General features: G+C 39.8%; 1 protein-coding gene across 1 annotated transcript in view; it reads left to right on the forward strand.

The window, feature by feature from the left end:
- CDKL4 (cyclin dependent kinase like 4) overlaps positions 1–21,183 on the forward strand; it is a 42,727-nt gene that overhangs the window by 5,592 nt on the left and 15,952 nt on the right. The window contains exon 3 of the mRNA XM_012556791.2: positions 15,731–15,803. Within this exon, the coding sequence (XP_012412245.1) occupies positions 15,731–15,803 (73 nt within the window). The remainder of the gene's footprint in view (positions 1–15,730; positions 15,804–21,183) is intronic.

A 21,183-nucleotide genomic window follows, 5' to 3' on the forward strand; every position in this document is an offset into this window, starting at 1 on the left:
CTTTGGCTATGTGTATTTTCACCAAATAAAAAAAGGTTGAGAAGTTAGAGGGTTGACATGTTGTGGGGTTGTTAACCAATGTCCTAAAACAATATGTATACTACTGTTTCATGAGAAACTATTTGTTCTGTAAGCCTTCACCTGAAGTACAATTAAAAAAAAAAAAACTGTATATAATGCCAATTTTTGAAGCTACTCAAGTTTTGATCAGTTTTCAAACACTTGATATTTTTAATTTGTTATCATGATGATATGATTTGACTATTTACTGTTATACATCACATAATCTAAGAAATAAAGATTATTTACAGATGCCTTAAAAAAAAAATAGTTTTGAAAGATAGACACCAAAACTCTACTGGTGGTGATTGGATTGTGGCTGATCTTTTCTCCTTGTCCTTTATTAAAATATTCTCAGTATTCTATTGAAGGTGCATGTATTGCTTTTAAAATATAAATTAATTTAGAAGACAGTTAAAATGGTGAATGAATTCATAGTTGAAATTTATTATGAAGGAAATAGGGTTTTGTACATTGGCTTGGAAGGGCAGATGTGTTCAGAATTCCAGTAACTCATTCAATAAATTAATTTATAAATTAACATATACTTTCATAAAGTTGAAAATTTATATTTACTTCATGTATTGTTCCAGGCCCTGAAAATAAAACATACAATCCATATACCAGTTTAATTGAACTGAGCAGCTTTCTCTTCCTCATACGCACCCTAAGTCTTCCTGCCTTTAGTACTTAGTTCATACTTTTCCCTTAACCTAGAATGTTCTAGCCTTTTCTGCTTTCCCTATCTCTATTATAATCTTTAAAAATATGAAGCCCTAGATATTCTTACTGTCTCTGAGATTCCTCTGTTTGGATGGAATTGCTTCCCTCTTTGGAATCCGTATAGATTTTCATTTTTATCCCTGTTACAGCACTTGATACTTACTACCTTAAATGTTTTTATGTGCATATTCTCAAAGATATAATGGCACAATCCTGCCCTCAAGAAGCTTAAAATCTAATCAATAAACACATATTCCAAGTGACAGTTATAAATGGTAATATTGATTGGGTTAATGTTGATGTAGAGGATACACAAGAGAAACAACTCCAACATCTCTTGTTCTTGGGGAATTAGGAAAGATTCTGCAGAGGAGGCAGCATTTGGGCTGAGGCTTTGAAAGGGCCGGTGGGGTGGGGCGGGGAGGAGTCAGTCAGATGGACAGTTTGGGAGGAATGCGTTCCAGACAGTGGGGACAACGTAAAAAAGGCACAGAGGCATGAAAGAGCAAGGCATGTTCAGGCAACTCCTATGTTCATTGTGTATTTAGCAACCCCAGAGATCTCTGAACTACCCTACTTTTCCCCTTTTAAGTTTCACAAGTACATTATCAGTGCCAGTGTATGGAAGTGCTCTCGGTCAGCCCTGACACATGGATCTACATCCCAGCTGCCATAGAGTCATTCCTGACTCATGGCATCCCCGTGTGTGTCAGAACAGAGCTGTGCTCCATAGGGTTTGCAATAGATGGTTTTTCAGAAGTGGATCACCAGACCTTTCTTCTGAGGCACCTCTGGGTGGACTCAAACTTCCAGCCTTTTGATTAGCAGCTGGGTGCTTAACCATTTAAACCACCCAAGGATTCCTGGATTTATACAGAGGAATGAAAATAGAAACAATGCATAAGACTGATCTTATGGTTATGTTCTCATGATGGATTGTCCCTCCAATCATTATATAATGTCTTTCTTTGTCTTTTATGGTAGATTTTGTTTTAAAGTTTGTTTTATCTGAGATTAGTATTGCCACTTGTGCTTTCTTGGTCGCTGTTTGTTTGATATATTTTTTTCCATCCTGCGATTTTGAATATATTTATGTCTCTGTTTCTAAGGTATGTCTCCTGTAGACAGCATATTGATGAGTCCTTTTTATCCATGTTGTCACTCTTTGTCTCTTTATGGGTACATTTAAGCCATTTATGTTCAGTGTGATTATTAATAGGTGGGAGTTTATTGCTGTGATTTTGTTGTGCTTTTTTTTGGGGGGTGCTGACATTTTCTTTGTTCCTCTTGCTCTCCTGTGCTGAATTCCTTTTGTTTGTGGATTTTTCTTTTGTTTGTTTCATTTTTGTAGATTTTGTGTTTACTGAGACTTTATGTTTTTCTTCTTTATTTTGATGAAGGGGTTTGTTAACTTTCTTGTGGTTACCTTTAAATTTACCCCTATCTTCCAAAGTTTAAACCAGTCTTTTATTACTTGATACTGCCTTGACCACCTCTCCATTTGAAAGATCTATACCTACACTGTTTATTGTCTCTTTTATTGTTCTGATGTTGTTGTCATTTACAGATTGACATCTCTAGTTCCCTGTTGGGAATCTTTTAGTTTTGTTTTATCCTTGAGAGTTCATTACTTAGGTTGGTGTTTGGTTGATGCTGTCCTGTGTGCTAGATTCAGGTTGTTGTCTGACGTTGTTTGTTCTCTAGCCAAAGGACTCTCTTCAATAATTCTTGTAAGTTTGGTTTGGTTTTTACATATTCCCTTAATTTCTGTTTATCTGGAAATGTCCTAATTTCACCATCATATCTGAGCAAGACTTTTGCAGGATATATTATTGTTGGTTGGCAATTTTTTTATTTCCAAGTTTTGTTTATGTCATCCCATTACCTTCTTGTCTGCATGGTTTCTGCCAAGTAATCAGAGGTTAGTCTTATTGTTTCCCCTTTGTATGTGACTTTTTGTTTTTCTCAAACTGCTCTCAGGATTCTTTCTTTGTCTTTGGTTTTGGCAAGTGTGATTAGGATATGTCTTGGTGTTTTTCTTTTGAGGTTTATCCTATATGGGGTTCATTGAGCTTCTTGAATGGTTGGCTTTTCATCTTTCATGATATTAGGGAAGTTTCCTGTCAGCAAATTTTCAATGATCCTCTCTGTGTTTTCTGTTTTGTCCCCCTGTTCTGGAACTCAGATCACTTGCAAATTTTTACTCTTGTTTGTATCCCACTTTGTTCTCAGGTTTTCTTCATTCTTTTCTCTGATTTGTCCTCAAACAAAGTAGTATCCAAGGACGTGTCTTCAATTTCACTGATCCTGTCTTCCATTGTTTCACATTTGCTTCTAAAATCTTCTATTGCACTGTCCCTTTCTGAAATTTTGTTTTTATCTTTTGGATTTCTAATTGCTGTTTTTGTATGATTTCTAGTTGTGAGTTTATTTTGACATTTTGTTCCTGTATTATTTTCCTGAATTCTCTCTTTGCTTTGTCTGTGTTTTCCCTGATTTTGTCTGTATTTTCCATGATTTTGTCTATTTTTTCCTATTTTTTTCTGTGTTTTCCTTCACCTCTTTCCTAATTTCTTGGAGAGCCCTGAATATTAGACTTTTGAATTCCCTACCAGGTAGTTCCAGTGCCTTTTCTTCTACCAGAAGGTCACCTAGTGTTTTATTTTGGTCGCTTACTGGAGCCATCCATCCTGTTTTTTTATATGTTTTGATATTGTATGCTGTCTCTGGGATATTCAGGAATTAGTTTCTTCATTTATTAATTGTAGATTTGTTTGTTTCATCCTGCTTTTTTGTTTTATTTGGTTATGTCTTGGCAGGCGGCCTGGGCATGTTTTGTTGCCTCTTGTCTGTGGGCACAATATTTGTCACCTTGTCCAGGTGGTCAGGGCCAGTCACTCAGCTTTGATGCCACAGGGCAGTTCCAACAGTGGGGAGAGGTGGAGATGGATCATTTGTGGCACAAACTGGAGCCGGCAGGGCAGGGCTAGCGGGCAGCGTGGGGCGGGGTCCAGGAGTCCGTACCGATGCCGCTTGTGGATGTGACACTTGACATGCAGTGCAGGTAGGCAGGAGAGAAGGGAGAAGATGTGATGTGCAGAGCTAAGTAGGTGAGAGAAAGACGGGAAAGAAGACAGAGAAACAGAAGCAAAATAGCACAAAAAAAGGAAAACAAAAGTAAAATGGCCATGCAGTGGGATTTGGTGGATGGGGACAGTGCAGACTTGGGAAAGCTGTGTGCCGGTGGCTGTGTAGCTGAGGGTTTTGGCACAACCCATTGAGAAGGGGCAGTGATGGCACATGGGGCTAGCTGTACAGGAGAAAGGAAAGGAAGGGAGAGAGAGAGAAGAAACAAAAAGAAAACAATAACAAAAAAATTCAAAAATGGCACTGGGAGAACCGGCCATTGGAGTGGAGTGGATCCGGGCAGCAGTGAGCTGGTATGTCTCTGGCCGAGCGACCATGGCCCACTGGAAAGCAGTGGAGGCCACATGTAGGGAAGAAGGGTAGGGGGTGGGAAAATGTATATCCCTGATTACCAGGTGCTCTGTCTCCCATTGGGAGCTCCGTGAAGTTGCCTTCCCATACTCCCTGTTCACGGTCATTGGTAGCTGAGGTCCAAGATGGCAAATCAGTGCTGTGTTAGCTGCTAGGGGATGTCCACTCCATAACTGCCCCCATTCTCTGTTCTCTGTCAGTTTCTTATTCCATTCAGTGCTTGATCAAGTTCTTTGTCCCTTCATTTGACACTTATGGTTCCAGGATTGATGTTTGTATCTGTTTTACTTAGTTTTTCAGGTCTTTGCTGCAGAGGGACAGCATGGTACTTCTGTCTATAACACCATGTTGGCTCTGCCTCCAATGCATCAGGAATGTTGAGAAATACCTTAGTGAGGGAAGCACCAATGTCCTGAACAGCAGTATAATGATATGTCCAGATGATGAAGTGGGGAGATTCTGCCTTTGAAATGGCTTCCTGATTTCAGTGGAGATGATGGGATCCCAGGATCACAGAGGCCAAGCAGCAGTACTTCCATTCCAGAAGATGGTCCTAGTTACTGTAATAGACAGCAGAGCCAAAATGATGATCAGAATGGTTTCATCTGATCTTTCGTGTTGGCTTATTGACTGTAGGTTCTCCAAAACCAAAATAGATGGCTAGATCATTAATCAGTTCTATTCATTTTATATAAACTGTGAGTAGAGTCCTGGCTTGAGTCCCCACAATAGCCACATGCTCTTAACCAGTTCTTGAAGCAAAATCAGTACACAGACCCAGAGCCTCATAAATAAAGGAGAGGTAGCTATCTTTGAGTAACAGCTCTCCAGTAACATCACAGGTATATACTTAATTCTTCCTCCTAGCCTCCCCCAAAATTACCTGTGCCTATTTACCAAGTGTACACTGGGAAAAGGGACATACCCAATTTTTCAGGGATTATTGAACAATTGCTCTGAAGTAAATCCAATCACTAGTGATCTTGAAGGCCACTGTGGTTCACAAGTTTTGGGGGGAGTGGGGAGCTTAATGGGAGTCAGGTGGTGTCTTAATCATCTAGTGCTGCTATAACAGAAATACCGCAAGTGCATGACTTTAACAAAGAGAAGTTTATTTCCTCACAGTAAAGTAGGCTAAAAGTCCAAATTCAGGGCGTCAGCTCCAGGGGAACGTTTTCTGTCTCTGTCAGCCTTCTCATCAATCTTCCCCTGGATTAGGAGCTTTTCCGTGCAGGGACCCTGCATCCAAAAGATTCACTCCCAGCACTGCTTTCTTGGTGGTATGAGGCCCCCCATTCTCCACTTGCTTCCCTTTCCATTTATCTCTTGTAAGATAAAAGGTGGTGCAGGCCACACCCCAGGGAAACTCCCTTAACATTGGATCAAGTATGTGACCTTAGTAAGGGTGTTACAATCCCACTCTAATCCTCTTTAACATAAAATTACAATCACAAAATGGAGGACAACCACACAATACTGGGAATCGTGGCCCAGCCAAATTGATACACACGTTTTTGGGGGGACATAATTCAGTCCATGACAGGTGGCAAATGGAATTTTGATTTGAATCCATCTCATGGTAGTCCCAGTGGGGCCACAAATCCATCCTGGTTGTTATATTCTCATTTTATAACTGTATAGTTGAAATAGATACAACTAGCAAATGGGAAAAGAGCCAGTTGGCTCTCTGACCTAAGGAATGAAGGCTATGAGGACAGCAGGAGCCCAGGAGAAGTGTCTGGCACTCTGCTTCTTTACTAAAATAGAAAATCAAAAGCACTACAACATTTTTGAACAAGATCATAGGTTAGTGCTACCATTAAAAGTAGATGAATAGGTTGCATATGACAAAGCCTCTCCAACACTCTTATCTCCTTGAATCTTTGGATTCTTTCCTCCTTATTTTACTAATAATTAAATTCTGGCATCTCAACTTCTTTTGGCATAGACACTCAGTCCAGGTTTGAACCAATTCAGTAAACAACCGGGACCACTCTAGCTGCTGCAGGTAGTCTTTTGAAGCCAGAACCTCTAATAAGTAAGTGCATTGTATTGTTATGATCAGCCAAATCTAAAATCCTATTTCTTCTTCTCTGCTCCAATACCCTTATAATCTATTTCCACATACATTGCCCATTATAAATTAATAAAATGTTTTATTTCTTTTGCTCTGTAAATCTCCTTCTCTGTTTAACGTTGGAATAGGCTTCTGGGGCATGCTGGGATCTGACTCTAGTTAAGGTTTGAAGAGGAGCCCTAAGGAGAATTGGTATCACCTTGCGTGGTCACTACCTCAGATGAGATTATTAGGGGATCCACAACAGAGCAGCACCAGCCTCATCATACAAGTTTTGGGGCTACTTCTCATGAGAAGGGAAGCTTAAGGGAAAGTTGGGGTACTCTTAGTTATGTGAATATTCCCAAGTGTCACATTCCAGTTCTTGAAGTGAAATCTCCTTTTCAGTTGACTCGTTAACCTCACATAAATTCAGTCTGTGTTGTTGTTTAGCAAACTGCAGAGTTGAACTATGTGTCCAATTTTTCAGCCAAATGATTCCTACACGTACAAGAAATAAGGGGCTCTTTTAGGGCAGCTATAGAAATTCCTAGTTTCCTAACTGCTTTGAACCAAGACATTAAAACCCTAAACCTGTCTTTTTTTTTTTTTAAATATCCTGCTGAAATTAAAAGCAGCAGTCTCACCCCACATTTCTTTTACTGCTTATATTGTTATATTGCCAACCGAAGCCTTGCCCTGAGCAGCACTTTATTCAAGATGACCAAGGGGGTCATTGATATGACTGTGTCATCACTGGAAGCCCATCTACCAGTCTTCCATCCACTTATTAGATCTTCTGCCCTCTGACGCAGTTAAATCAGATCACCAATCCCAGATTTCCAAGGCCTTGAGTTTGTTTCCTACATCCACTTCTGGTACCCTATTCTTTATTGGTCAATATTCAGCAATGGATTCACTCTAGCTAGTTTAAGCAAAAGAGATGTATTACAGGATGTTAGTTTATAAAATTTCTGAGAGTGCCAGAGATCCAAGGTTGGTTAAGCACCTCTTTGGTACCAGATACTTACTGTTCTAGGCTCTGAGGCTACAGCAGTGGACAAGATAAAAAGTCCCCGCACTTGTGGAAGTAACATTCTTGTGTAATCTAACAATAAAAAAGATTTATAAGTCTCTGAAGAAAAATAAAGCACAGTGAGGAATTAGAGAATGCCTTCTAAGGGGGTAGAAGGAACAATAAATGCCAAGATTTGGAGGTGTAAACAAGCCTGGTGTGTTCAAGGAATAATGGAAATGAATGTGGCTGGGGTGCAGTGCCTGTGGGGATGCAGTAGGAGATAAAGCTGGAGAGGTTAATAGGCATGAAATCATTTAGAGCCTTGTAAGCCATTGTACCCCAGTGCGTCTGTCAGTTTGTTGTACTGTGGGGGCTTGTGCTTTGCCGTGATGCTGGAAGCATCAAATACCAGCAGGGTCACCCATGGTGGACAGGTTTCAGCTGAGCATCTAGACTAAGACAGAAGGACCCGTCGGTCTACTTCTGAAAAGAATTAGCCAGTGAAGACCTTATGAATAGCAGTAAAACATTGTCTGATATAGTGCCTGAAGATGAGCCCCTCAAGTTGGAAGGTACGCAAAAGACGACTGGGGAAGAGCTGCCTCCTCAAAGTAGAGTCAACCATAATGATGTGGATGGAGTCAAGCTTTCGGGACCTTCATTTGCTGATGTGGCACGACTAAAAATGAGAAGAAACAACTGCAAACATCCATTAATAATTGCAACGTGGGACGCATGAAGTATATAAATCTAGGAAAATTGGAAATTGTCAAAAATGAAATGAAATGCATAAACATCAATATTCTAGGCTTTAGTGAGCTGAAATGGACTGGTATTGGCCATTTTGAATCGGACAGTCATATGGTCTACTATGCCAGGGATGACACCTTGTAGAGGAATGGCATTGCATTCATCGTGAAAAAGAACATTTCAGGATCTATCCTGGAGCACAACACTGTCAGTAATAGGGTAATATCCATACGCCTACAAGGAAGACCAGTTAATACTACTATTATTCAAATTTACACACAAACCACTAAAGCCAAAGATGAAGAAATTGAAGATTTTTACCAACTTCTGCAGTCTGACATTGATCAAACATGCAATCAGCATTCATTGATAATTACTGGTGATTGGAATGCGAAAGTTGGAAACGAAGAAAGATCAGTAGTTGGAAAATATGGCTGTGGTGATAGAAACAATGGCAGAGATCACATGATAGAATTCTGCAAGACCAACGACTTCTGCATTGCAAATACCTTTATTGACCAACATAAACGGCAGCTATACACATGGACCTCACCAGATGGAACACACAGGAATCAGTTCGACTACATCTGTGGAAAGAAACGATGGAAAAGGTCAGTATCGGTCAGAACAAGACCAGGGGCCAACTGCGGAACAGACCATCAATTGCTCATATGCAAGTTCATGTTGAAACTGCAGAAAATTAGAACAAGTCCACAAGAGCCCAAGTACAACCTTGATTATATCCCGCCTGAACTTAGAGACCATCTCAAGAATAGATTCGATGTGTTGAACACTAATGACCGAAGACCAGACAAGTTGTGGAATTACATCAAGGACACCATACATGAAGAAAGCAAGAGGTCATTAAAAAGAAAGAAAAGACCAAAATGGATGTCAGAAGAGACTCTGAAACTTGCTCTTGAATATCAAGTAGCTAAAGTGAAAGGAAGAAACGATGAAGTTAAAGAGCTGAACAGAAGATTTCAAAGGGCAGCTCCAGAAGACAAAGTATTATAATTACATGTGCAAAGACTTGGAGATGGAAAACGAAAAGGGAAGAACATGCTCAGCATTTCTCAAGCTGAAAGAACTGAAGGAAAAATTCAAGCCTCGAGTTGCAATATTGAAGAATTCTACAGGGAGAATATTAAACGATGCAGGAAGCATCAAAAGGAGATGGAAGGAATAGACAGTCACTATACCAAAAAGAATTGGTCAATGTTCAACCATTTCGGGAGATAGCATATGAACAGGAACCGATGGTACTGAAGGAAGAAGTCCAAGCTGCACTGAAGGCGTTGGTGAAAAACAAGGCTTCAGCAATTGACAGAATACCAACTGAGATGTTTCAACAAATGGATACAGTGCTGGAAGTGCTCACTCATCTATGCCAAGAAATTTGGAAGACCGCTACCTGGCCAACCAACTGGAAGAGATCCATATTTTTGCCTATTCCCAAGAAAGGTGATCCAGCCGAATGTGGAAATTATCAAACAATATCATTAATGTCACACACCAGTAAAATTTTGCTGAAGATAACTCAAAAGTGGCTGCAGCGGTATATCGACAGAGAGCTGCCAGAAATTCAAACCAGATTCAGAAGATGATGTGGAACAAGGGATATCATTGCTGATGTCAGATAGATCTTGGCTGAAAGCAGAGAATACCAAAAAGATGTTTACCTATGATTTATTGACTATGCAAAGGCATTCGACTGTGCGTATCATAACAAATTTTGAATAACATTGCGAAGAATGGGAATTCCAGAACATAATTGTGCTCATGAGGAACCTGTGCATGGATAAGGAGTCAATTGTTCAAACAGAACAAGGGGATACTGCATGGTTTACAGTTACGAAAGGTATGTGTGAGGGTTGTATCCTTTCACCATACCTATTCAATTTGTATGCTGAGCAAATAATCTGAGAAGCTGGATTATATGAAGAAGAACGTGGAATCAGGATTGGAGGAAGACTTCGCTAACAGCCTGTGTTATTCGGATGACACAGCCTTGCTTGCTGAAAGTGAAGAGGACTTGAAACACTTACTGATGAAGATCAAAGACCACAGCCTTCAGTATGGATTACACATCAACATAAAACGAAAATCCTCATGACTGGACCAGTAAGCAACATCATGATAAACGGAGAAAAGATTGAAGTTGTCAAGGATTTTATTTTACTCGGATTCACAATCACCCATGGAAGCAGCAGTCAAGAAATCAAAAGACGCATTGCATTAGGCAAATCTGCTGCAGAAGACCTCTTTAAAGTGTTGAAAAGCAAAGATGTCACCTTGAAGACTAAGGTGAGTCTGACCCAACCCATGGTGTTTTTAACTGTCTCATATGCATGTGAAAACCTGGACAATGAATAAGGAAGACCGAAGAATTGACGCCTTTGAATCGTGATGCTGGCAAAGAATATCGAATATACCACAGACTGCCAGAAGAACGAACAAATCTGTCTTGGAAGAAGTACAACTAGAATGCTCCTTAGAAGCAAGAATGTCGAGACTATGTCTCACATACTTTGGACATATTATCAGGAGAGATCAGTCCCTGGGGAAGGACATCATGCTTGATAAAGTAGAGGGTCACCAAAAAAGAGGAAGACCCTCAACAAGATGGATTGACACAGTGGCTGCAACAAGGGCTCAAGCATACCAACGATTGTGAGGATGCTGCAGGACTGGGCAGTGTTTCATTCTGTTGTACATAGGGTCACTATAAGTTGGAACCTACTCAACGACACCTACCAGCAACAACAATAGGCCATTGTAAACAGGCTTGGATTTTATTCTAGGGGAAGAAGGGTTTACTGAGAAAGGCTCAGTTCACCTTCAGTGATAATGAAATCAAGTTTCTCACATTAAGCTACATAAGGAATTAAAACAGAGACGGGATTTTGATATCAGCCTCAAGTCTTCACCTGAGCAGCAAGAGAGCAGTCTCTGAGCAGTCCTGTGGGAATCCTCTGATCACGTCACCCTTGTCCCGTTCCGACTTGAACTGGGATGTCTAGTTTTTGCTCTCAGGCTTTCATTATTACTTGTGCTATTTGTTTTTGCACTTGCCCAAAGTACAATACTTATGCACTGAGTATCAATTGATTTCTATAGGAAATCAATTCTTTTACTCCAAAATGCTTTGAAAAGGTGCTGACTGTGGCTGAATAATGTTGCAGTGTGCCATCCTTCTGGACTGAGCACTGAGTCACTCTGTGTTCTCTTTGATAACTGTCTTCTCTTTGTAAGACCAGTGGTGGCTATTTAGAGTGGTTGTTATTTTGTATATATGTTGTTCTGCCTGTGATGGAATCTGCCTTCTTGGACTCTGAACTAAGGACTCTTTCTTCAACAGAGCCATGGCACTTCCTGTGAGATGCCATTAAACATGTATCTTCCATGGTAGTAGCTCAGGACTTTCCTATAGAATCACTTCATGCCTGATTCCATGTTCTTAACACTGGTGACTGAGGTTCTGCCTAGTTTTTGAACCCTATCCCCTACCTTGCTTTCTAATCTCAGTACTTCATTTCGTATACCTGTAGTCTTTTAGATCTTGGCCCTTAGGTCCTGCCCAGCATTCCATTCATCCATGAATAGGGTGACGGGTTACCCTTGCCAGCCCCTCCCAAGGATTGAAACCCATTTCACCTCTCCGCGACTGCCTGCTACCCTAACCTAAACCACTAAAGCTCACCGGGATTATTGAATGAGCCTCCTAATTAATCTCCCTGTATCTACTTTTGCCCCCTAGAAGTCTGTTCTCCACCTAGCCATATTACATCACTTGTCTGCTTAAGTCCTTTCAAAGGCGTCCCCTTGCACTTAGAGTAAAATCCAAACTCCTTACGAAGATCTATAAGGTCTCCATGGTCTGGCCACTGCCAGCCTCACCAACATCTTCATGCTTTAGCCACACTGGCCCCCTTAATGTTTCTCCCACCCTCAGTTCTTCAAAACCTCAAGGTCACTTGCTATTCCTTGGGAGCTCTTTTTGCCTTTGTACGGGGGCCTCAGTCCCATCTATTGGCCTAATCTGATCTCAGAGCCTCATCTCCGATACCCCTATGGGTGTTAAAACCCACACTCCAAGGGATAGATTTCTCAATAAACCTATGGGGTAAGTATTATTCCAGTTTTACACATGAGGAAAACTGAAAGCACAGAGAGCTTAAGTAACTCACCGAAGGAAACAAAATTAGGGAGCAGCAAAGCTGGAATTGGAATTCTGGCAGTCTGTTTTATAGTGCTCAAAATGGCTATACTATTCTCTCTACCTCTTATAAAAATTTTAAGCAGTGTTGTCTCATATTTGGCTTTACGTAAAGGGGAAGAAGGATAAAGTTATACCAGAATTCAGTGCAGGAAGTAGAAACCACTTTTAAATGGAAAGGGATTTAGTATTGAGAATTAAGTGCTTTTACAGTGTTAATATTCAGAAGTGCTAGGGTCAAAGGACACAGGAGCCCTGGTGACACAACAGTTAAGCACTCGACTGCTAACCAAAAGGTTGGCGGTTCAAACCTACCCAGTGGCTCTGTAGAATAAAGACCTGGCAATATGCTTCTGTAAAGATTACAGCCTAGAAAACCCAATGGGACAGTTCTGCTGTGTCACATGGGGTCACTATGAGTCACAATCAACTCGACAGCACGCAACAACAACAAAGGAGACAAGAGTTGCCGCTGAACTGCTGGTGTCAAGGGCACACTACCATAATTATGATCCTAGATCAGGAAACTGCTATGAGAAAAAATCCTCAATGCACCGGTTGCTTTTTCTCAGCATATACCTTACCCTGACGGGTGGTGTCTTCTAGCTGGTGCCATCACTGACTCATACATGGGCCAATCCACTGTTCTGTAAGGCCAGCTACATCTGCATGATGAGTTCAGGTTTCAAAAAGTGACCTAAAGTGAGTGGCCATCTAAGATACTCCACTGGTCTCACCCCTTGGGGGCGAGGAAGAATGAAGAAAACTAAAGACAGAAGGGAAAGATTAGTCCAAAGGACTAATGGACCACATCTACCACGGCCTCCACCAGACTGAGTCCAGTAACTAGATGGTGCCCAGCTATCATCACTAACAGCTCTAACAGGGATCACAATAGAGGGTCCCGGACAGAGCTGGACAAAAATGTAGAACAAAATTCTAACTCACAAAAAAAAGACCAGACTTACTGGTCTGACAGAGACTGAAGAATCCCGAGAGTATGACCCCCGGATACCCTTTTAGCCCAGTAATGAAGTTACTCCTGAGGTTCACCCTTCAGCCCATAAAATAAAAACAAGACTAAAGGGGCACAGCAGCCCAGGGGCAAGGACTAGAAGGCAGGAGGGGACAGGAAAGCTGATAACAGGGAACCCAAGTTGAGAAGGGAGAGTGTTGACATGTCACGGGGTTGTTAACCAGTGTCATAAAACAATATGTGTACTGTTTAATGAGAAATTAGTTTGTTCTGTAAACTATCATCTAAAGTACAATTAAAAAACAAGTGACCTAAAAATGTGATTTATATATCCCAATATGACCAAATATTAAATCCAAGTGATGAGTATGTTTGATATATTCCATAATTTTTAATTTTTCAAATTAAAAAACATCCTTCCAGTAGACATTAGTAAAAGAGACTTTGTTTCACATTTTTGAAAATATGCAAAAAAAAAAAAAAAACCCTATCTGCATAAACAGGGATGAAAGACAACAAACTGAGAAAAATATTTGCAGCATGTATGACATCAAGTCTTCATAAATCGACAAGAGTAAGCAGGCCAAGCAAAAAAGCAATAAAGGCCATGAACCAGGAAATACACAAAAGAAGAAATGTAGTGTCCAACAATCATGAAAACTGTTCAGCCTCACTAATAATTAATGAAATGCAAATAAAAACCGAAATGAGGTATCTTTTTATTTTAATCGCAGACTGGCAAAGATAGAAGATTGGCAAAAACAAATGTTGGTAAGACGGTGGAGAGAAGGGGACTTCGATGCACAGATGTTTGGTGGGAGTGTAAATGGGGATAACCTTTCTGAGAGGATGGTTTGGCAGTATGTGTGAAGGCATCATCATGGGACAGAGATGGGGTCGATGGAAAGATACCAACAGAAAAGTGAAAAGGAATATAATTGCTATAATTTATAGAGAAGTTCCTCAACACAGAATACACCCCAACATAATACAAGTTTCTCAGATCCCCAGTTCCCCAATGGAAAATGCAACTACCGCTGAGACTTTCCAATATTTTCTGCACAGAGTGAGGATTCTGTCAGGGACAGGAATCTCCCAGCCTCCCATTCTCATGGGTCTTTATTCCCTCTTGGCCTCCCCTTTGACTAGTACCTGCCTACTCATCAAGTGTAAGTTAACTGCCACAAAACAACTCTAGCACATGCTTTAGTGTTTACTGCCAGCATGAATTGGATGAATTGAAGGTCAGTCTTCCAAGTATACCTTTCTTCCTGCAAAACTAGGTCTCAGGCCTAGCTGAAGTTCATCCCTGCAGGATAACGTGTAGCCTTTGCCTGTCATTGATCCCGGAAATCTGGAGCTTACCCGAAAAAGATAGTTGCACAACTGCAGTAAGATGAATGATTACATTGAGGCATCGTTTGTAGAAACAAAAATTGCTCATCTGTGGTGACTAGTTAAGTAAATTTTGATACATCCGTACAATGAGATCCTCCACAGCCACTAAAATGTACACATTCATATTGGTATTTGTACTGCTGTGCATAAAATCTTCCTTTAAGGTGGGAGGGAGGGAGGGAAGCTGCAGAGAATGAAATGATGGCTGGGAGGACAGGTATGAGAGAAGGTTTTTCGTGGATATACTTGAAGGCTTTTAAATTTTTGAACTACATGAATGAAATTATTTAAAAATAAATTTAAAAAAATTTTTGGACTACATGAATGAAATTATTTAAAAATAAATTTAAAAAGTGAATGCAGACACAGACAGAGATACAGAGATGCCTGAAGGAACAGCCACCAAAATGTTACAGCAGTTATTTTGGACTGTCAAGATTTAGTTTGACATTTTTATTCCTTTACTTTTCTGTATTGTTTGAATTTTTGTGATAAGCGTGTGTTATTTTCACAGCTGTAATTAAATATATATTTTTCATTACAAAAGAAGATTACATAATTATAATAAAAATAGTAATGTAATTTTTATTAAATTTTGTTTAAAAAGAACTTTTGCAGAACACCCTATGCACCAGCTCCCTGATCATGTCTGGCCCTGCCTGCTGCACCCCCATTCCAGCCCTAACTCTGGAACCCTAGCCTAAAAAAAAAACAAAAAAAAACCATTGTCATGGAGTCGATTCTGACTCATAGTGACCTTATAGGACAGAGTAGAACTGCCCCATAGGGTTTCCAAGGAGCAGCTGGTGGACTCAAAGTGCTGACCTTTTGGTTGCAGCTGAGCTCTTAACCACTGCACCACCAAGGCTCTGAAGCTGCTCTGCAGGAGAAAGAAGTAGCAGTCTGCTCCCATAAAGATTTACAGCCTTGAAAACTCTCTGTCCTGTAGGGTCACTATGAGTCAGAATTGACTTGACGACCACAGAACCCCAGCCTAGGAGTCTTCATTTCCTTGTTTATTTTTCTCCCCAGAGTTGCTGATGGAGTGATCAAAAGCGTATTATGGCAAACACTTCAAGCTCTTAATTTCTGTCATAAACATAACGTAAGTAACGTTTTCTAATGTGTTTGTTAATTTTTTCATGATGATCTTTTCTTCCAAATAGCTCAGGAGTCTGTTTGAAGAGATAAAGACAGGAAAGAAAGAACCAGAAGCACAAAACAAAAGAAAGTTACAGAATCTGAGGAAAAGTGATTCAGGACCCTTTTCTGGCATCTATAGGAATCAAGCTACTTAATTCTTTGTGAATTAAAAGTTTGTGAAGACAGTTTTTCCTTTTGCCACAGCTCTAGTGGTTCCTATGATTATCTTTAATAGGTTTAAAATAATTTTTCAGAATATCAGTAGTATAATCCACCATGGCACTTGGTTTTATTTTGTTATTATGTCTCTTAAGTCCTTTATTCTATAACAGTCTCCTTTCCTCTACCTTTTTTTTTTTTCCCATGCCATTAATTTTTTAGAGCTATAGTTCTCAAGGAAACCAGGTGGCACAGTGGTTAATTAAAGCACTCGGCTGCTAACCAAAAGGTCAGCAGTTCAAATGCATCAGCTGCTCCAAGAGAGAAAGATATGACAGTCTATTTTTCATAAAGATTACAGCCTTGGAAACCCTATGAGGCAATTCTACTCTGTCCTATAGGGTCGCTGTGAATCGCAATCGACTCGACAGCAGTGGGTGGGTTTGGTTTTGGTTATAGTTCTCAAACTTGAATGTGCAGCAGGATTACCTGGAGAGCTTGTGGAAACACAGCTTGCTGGGCCCCAGCTCAGAGTTCCTGATTCAGGAGGTCTGGGTGGGGTCTGAGAATTTGTGTTTCTGACACTTTCCCATGCTGAAGCTGCTGGTCCAGGAAGCACACTTTGAACACTGCTGTGTTATAGGGATCATTTTGACTGCTTGCTTCCTGTGCGTAGTTTAATTTGCTCTTCTTTCCCCTGCATTTCCTATTTATTGGTATTTGTATCTAGAGGCCTGATTATATTCACGTGCAGTTTTTTAAACAAGCATGCTTCATAGGTGGTGCTGTGTACTTCCTATTGCATCACATTATGAGCTATGTAATGTCTGGTTGGCTCACTTACGATAATGTGGTTAAAATTGATCAGTGGGTTCAGGAGATACTAGTTTGATCTCTTCCATTATAAATTTCTCTGTCAACATTTTACCTGATGGTTTTAGCATCTGCTGATGATTATTGCCTATATCCATGGCTTCATTAGGGTTAAAATATGGTTATTTTCTAATTCTGTTATTCCTTTTGCATTTATTAATTGGAATTCTATAGAAAAGATCTTACCCTTGTTTACTCTGGTTACTGTAAAATACAATAAGATAAATAAGTGATTACTTCCCTTTATTTATACTCAGAGTGATGAGTTGATGTCTTGGCAACCTCCAGTGGTAAACAATGAAGGTGTTTTGGTGGGACATCATTATAAACTCATGGATTTTTATATATTTGATGTGTTGCAATCCTTTGCAGTCATTGTCCTCAATGATGCTCAAATTGTCCCATCAGAGCCCGGTGGGAGTCTTTTGAGGTTGGCTCCTGGGTGCTTTTGCTATGATAATGCTCTTTTTAAAAATATTTCTAGACCTGTTGAGTTGGTGTATAGATGGAGACGTCACTGAGGCAAGGATGCAGGTAACAGTATTGTCAGTTTTGGTGTCAGCAGAATGTCTATCATAAGGGTCTAGGATTGCTGAAAAAGACAGTACAAGATCATGACCCTAAATTTCAGTACTTAGGGGAAGTTCTCTTTAGTTTTAAGAAAGTCAGTGAAGTTTTTGTGAGAATAAATTAAAAGCTTTTCTTTTCTGTTAATAAAATTAAAAAAAAAAACCAAACCCATTGCCGTTGATTCGATTCCAACTCATAGCAACCCTATAGGACAGAGTAGAACTGCCCCAGAAGGTTTCCAAGGAGTAGCTGGGGGATTCAAACTGCCAACCTTTTGGTTAGCAGCCGAGCTCTTGACCACTGTGCCATGAGGGCTCGGTTAATAAAATATAGAGAGATACTGTTTATAAGATACATATACCTGTTCTTCATGGTACAAGTACTTGTGCTTTAAATACTTAAACTAAAGATGATGTTGAATTGAATCCATATCTCTGTTGCTTTCCACTATGCTCTAGGCAGTATTAAAGTTCATCTTAGGAATTTTATGGGTAGTTAACATGATTTGTGTGTGTGTGTGTGAAAATATGTAACAAAATATACACCTATTCCACATTTTCTACACGTACAGCTCAGTGACAGTGGTTACGTTCTTCACGTTGTCACCATTATTGCTCTCTCTACACACATTGTTTCATCTCCATTAACTTAGACTTCTCTGTCCCCCAAACTTCTCTTCTGTTTTGGAGTTACTGTCATCAGTTTGATCCCATATAGACAGTTCTTTAAAAGAGACACTGCTCAAGGCGAGCATTCTTTACTAGTTGAGCTAAAGTGTTTAAAGATAAATTCATGGGATAGCTTTGGTTGAAGGCTTAAATATTACCTCAGGGCAGTAGATTCAGGGGTTCCCCCAGTCTAAATGGGGCCAATAAGTCTGATTTCTATAAAAATTTGAAATTCCGTTGCACATTTTTCTTCTTTTTGATCAGGATCCATGGTTGGTTAAAATGATTTTTTTTAAATACTGTTTACCATATTTGCACTTTATCCCTAAATAATCAGACATTTTGCTGTGGACTAGATTATAAGCTTGAACACAATATTGGTGGCCAATTTATCTTTGTATCTCTTCCAATGCCTGTTGTGGATCTTTTTATATATAAGGTATTCAGTAATTATTTACTGACTAACTGGATGAATGAATCAATCAGTCAGCACATCGACCTGCCTACTTGATTGTGACTCACTATTTCTGGTGGCCCCAAACGTAATCAGAGCTCAGTGCAGCTGCTATCGTTTCTCTGGAACAACGCGTTTTGTATCTTAAGCTTTAAAGTACTGAAAACATCCCATTGATGACCTATGACCTCTATTAAAAATGGATAATTTTTCAGGCAAACTTCTCTCCTCCAAGATGGAAATTACTTCTGAACTCTGGTTATCTCATTTTCTTATACTATGGTAACCCTTTGGGTGTACCTGCCTTTTTTATTTTATCTATTAGCTACAATGCATGCAAAGATAAAAATCTAAGTCATATATAAGCTGTTAGAATAATGCATCTAAAACCTTTATGCTCTCCAGAGGAACCCTCATGATACCCTCAAAGGATAGAAAAGGCAGTCTGACCCAGTGGTGTTGCTGAAGACTCTCAGCTTTCAACCTGTGCACCTTACTGTCTCCCAAGTCGTGATCCTAGCCAAGACCGTGAAGGTTAAAGTAGGAAGGGATTAAGGCCTTGCTACTCAAAGTGTGGTTGCAGAGAGATCACCTGGGAGCTCGTTAGAAATGCAGACTCTCAGGCCCACCCCAGACCTCCTGAAACAATCTGCATTTTAACAAGATCTCCAGGTGATCCATGTGCACAGTAAATTTTGAGAAGCACTGGACTTAAGAAAATAACCTTCTCAGTTTGTTCTCGTTTTTACCCTATGATTCCACTAGAGTGAGATGACCAAAGTGATCCATTTTCCATCAAGAACTCATAAATTTTTATATATTTGATGTATTGATTACAGAAAAAGAACTTCGTCTCAAAATGCCAAAACTACAGTGATTTCTGGGATATGAGTGTCAGGTTACAATGCCCATCATCATCTTGTTGATATTAATGTTTTGATTGTCAGGAAGGGGTTCTCTTCCCTATCTCATTGCTGTGTGAGTATCCCTCCCTGAAGCTCAAAGAGAACAACCTTCTCAGATAATGGAAAACTGTTGTTCAATCAGGCTACATACAAAGCAGTTTCTGGGTGGAAAGTTCCAGAGATGATTATTGACATCAAGGGTCAGGTTTAAAATACTGTAGATACCTTCTTGCTGGCTGTGAACTAATAAAAATGAGATGTACATTAGCCACAGTAACCTAACTTGTACAGTGTTTGCTAAAAGCTGTGTATGAAACCCAAGTTTATTAAAATTCATCTGTTACACTGACCTGCATGTTTCTTCTTCTTTGATGTAAAATAAGCTAATTGCAGAGAACTGGCGCTGACTGTGGCTTTACAGTGGAGAAAGTGATTGCCTCGTGTCCAAGCGTCACCCGTCCTTCCCGCCCCGTTTCTTATTGCTTCAATGATTCTTTCTCTCTTTTTCCTTTCTTTAATATCCTACCCTGTTGATTAGTAGCTTCTCTCTCTCTCTTTCTTTTTTTTTAATGCAACTTTATTGAGGTATAATTTAAATACCATAAAATGCATCCATCTATTTAACTGTCCAAGTCAATAATTTTTAGAAAATTTACAGAGTTGTTCAGTCATTATCACTATCTAATTTTAAAACATTTCCATCCCTTCAAATCAGTAATTTCTCTTGCCTGTACCTACACCAATAAATTTTTCTCTTTCTTTTCAGTACTTCATTTGCCCTTGTGTGTTTTGGTTGGAAAAAAGTTTCTGTAAACTTCACATAAATTTGCATTAGATTCAGAACACATTTAAATAGGCTAATAGACAGATATATTACTTGGTAATGCTACACAGAGTCTAGAAATTTTAAAATTTGATGCAAACTCATTTGAGGGGCATAACCTTGTTCTAATTAAATCACAGGGTGATTTAATTAAGTGAATATAACTCAGGATGTTAGTCCAAGTTCCATAAATGTGTTGCTTAAAAAGGTGGATGATACGAAAACTAATGGTGTGTTGGTTTGTGTTCAACAGTGTGGTTTTTTTTTTAAATTGATACCTAAGGCCTTAGGACTATTGGGAGCCTAATAAATTCTCCTAAGTGGTGGGTGTCCAAATCACAAAACAGCAATTTTGTAGTTGACAGTAATTGAGACTAAATGAGAACAGACTTCTGTTACAGTGCCATTTTTGTGACCTAAAATGAACTTAGGGTTCAGGCTGCTTTTTTTCCTTCTTAGATAGCTATTATTGAAACAAAGAGGAATTATTTCAAAATTGTCAGCTCGACAGGGGTACTTAGAGGAATCGACAGCATTCCGAGAAGTGCGGCCAAGAAGCTAATTATTGTTAGACTTTAACCCGCAGATTCTGCGAGGGCCACCTGCGAGCACGGGATAGTTGTAAGAATGAAGCAATTCATGTGACAGGGCTTTGAAAAGTACAGGACTCTACATGAGGGCCGGGTTGTTAAGATCAATATCACTTTTTGCTTCTTTTTGGGGGTGACTAAACTGGAAAAGGAAAGTTCTCAAGAGTAGGGCCTGAGTAGGGCCTGAGTCCTCCCACCACATGGAATAACCGTTTCTGTAGGCACCCTCTCAGCCCTCTGCCTCCGTGCCCCTTTACCCTCTCATGGCCAGCCTGGAGCTTCTGCTTCATTTAGGGTAAT

This window comes from Trichechus manatus, unplaced genomic scaffold (genome assembly GCF_000243295.1).
Source record: "Trichechus manatus latirostris isolate Lorelei unplaced genomic scaffold, TriManLat1.0 scaffold00005, whole genome shotgun sequence".
Classification (NCBI taxonomy): domain Eukaryota; kingdom Metazoa; phylum Chordata; class Mammalia; order Sirenia; family Trichechidae; genus Trichechus; species Trichechus manatus.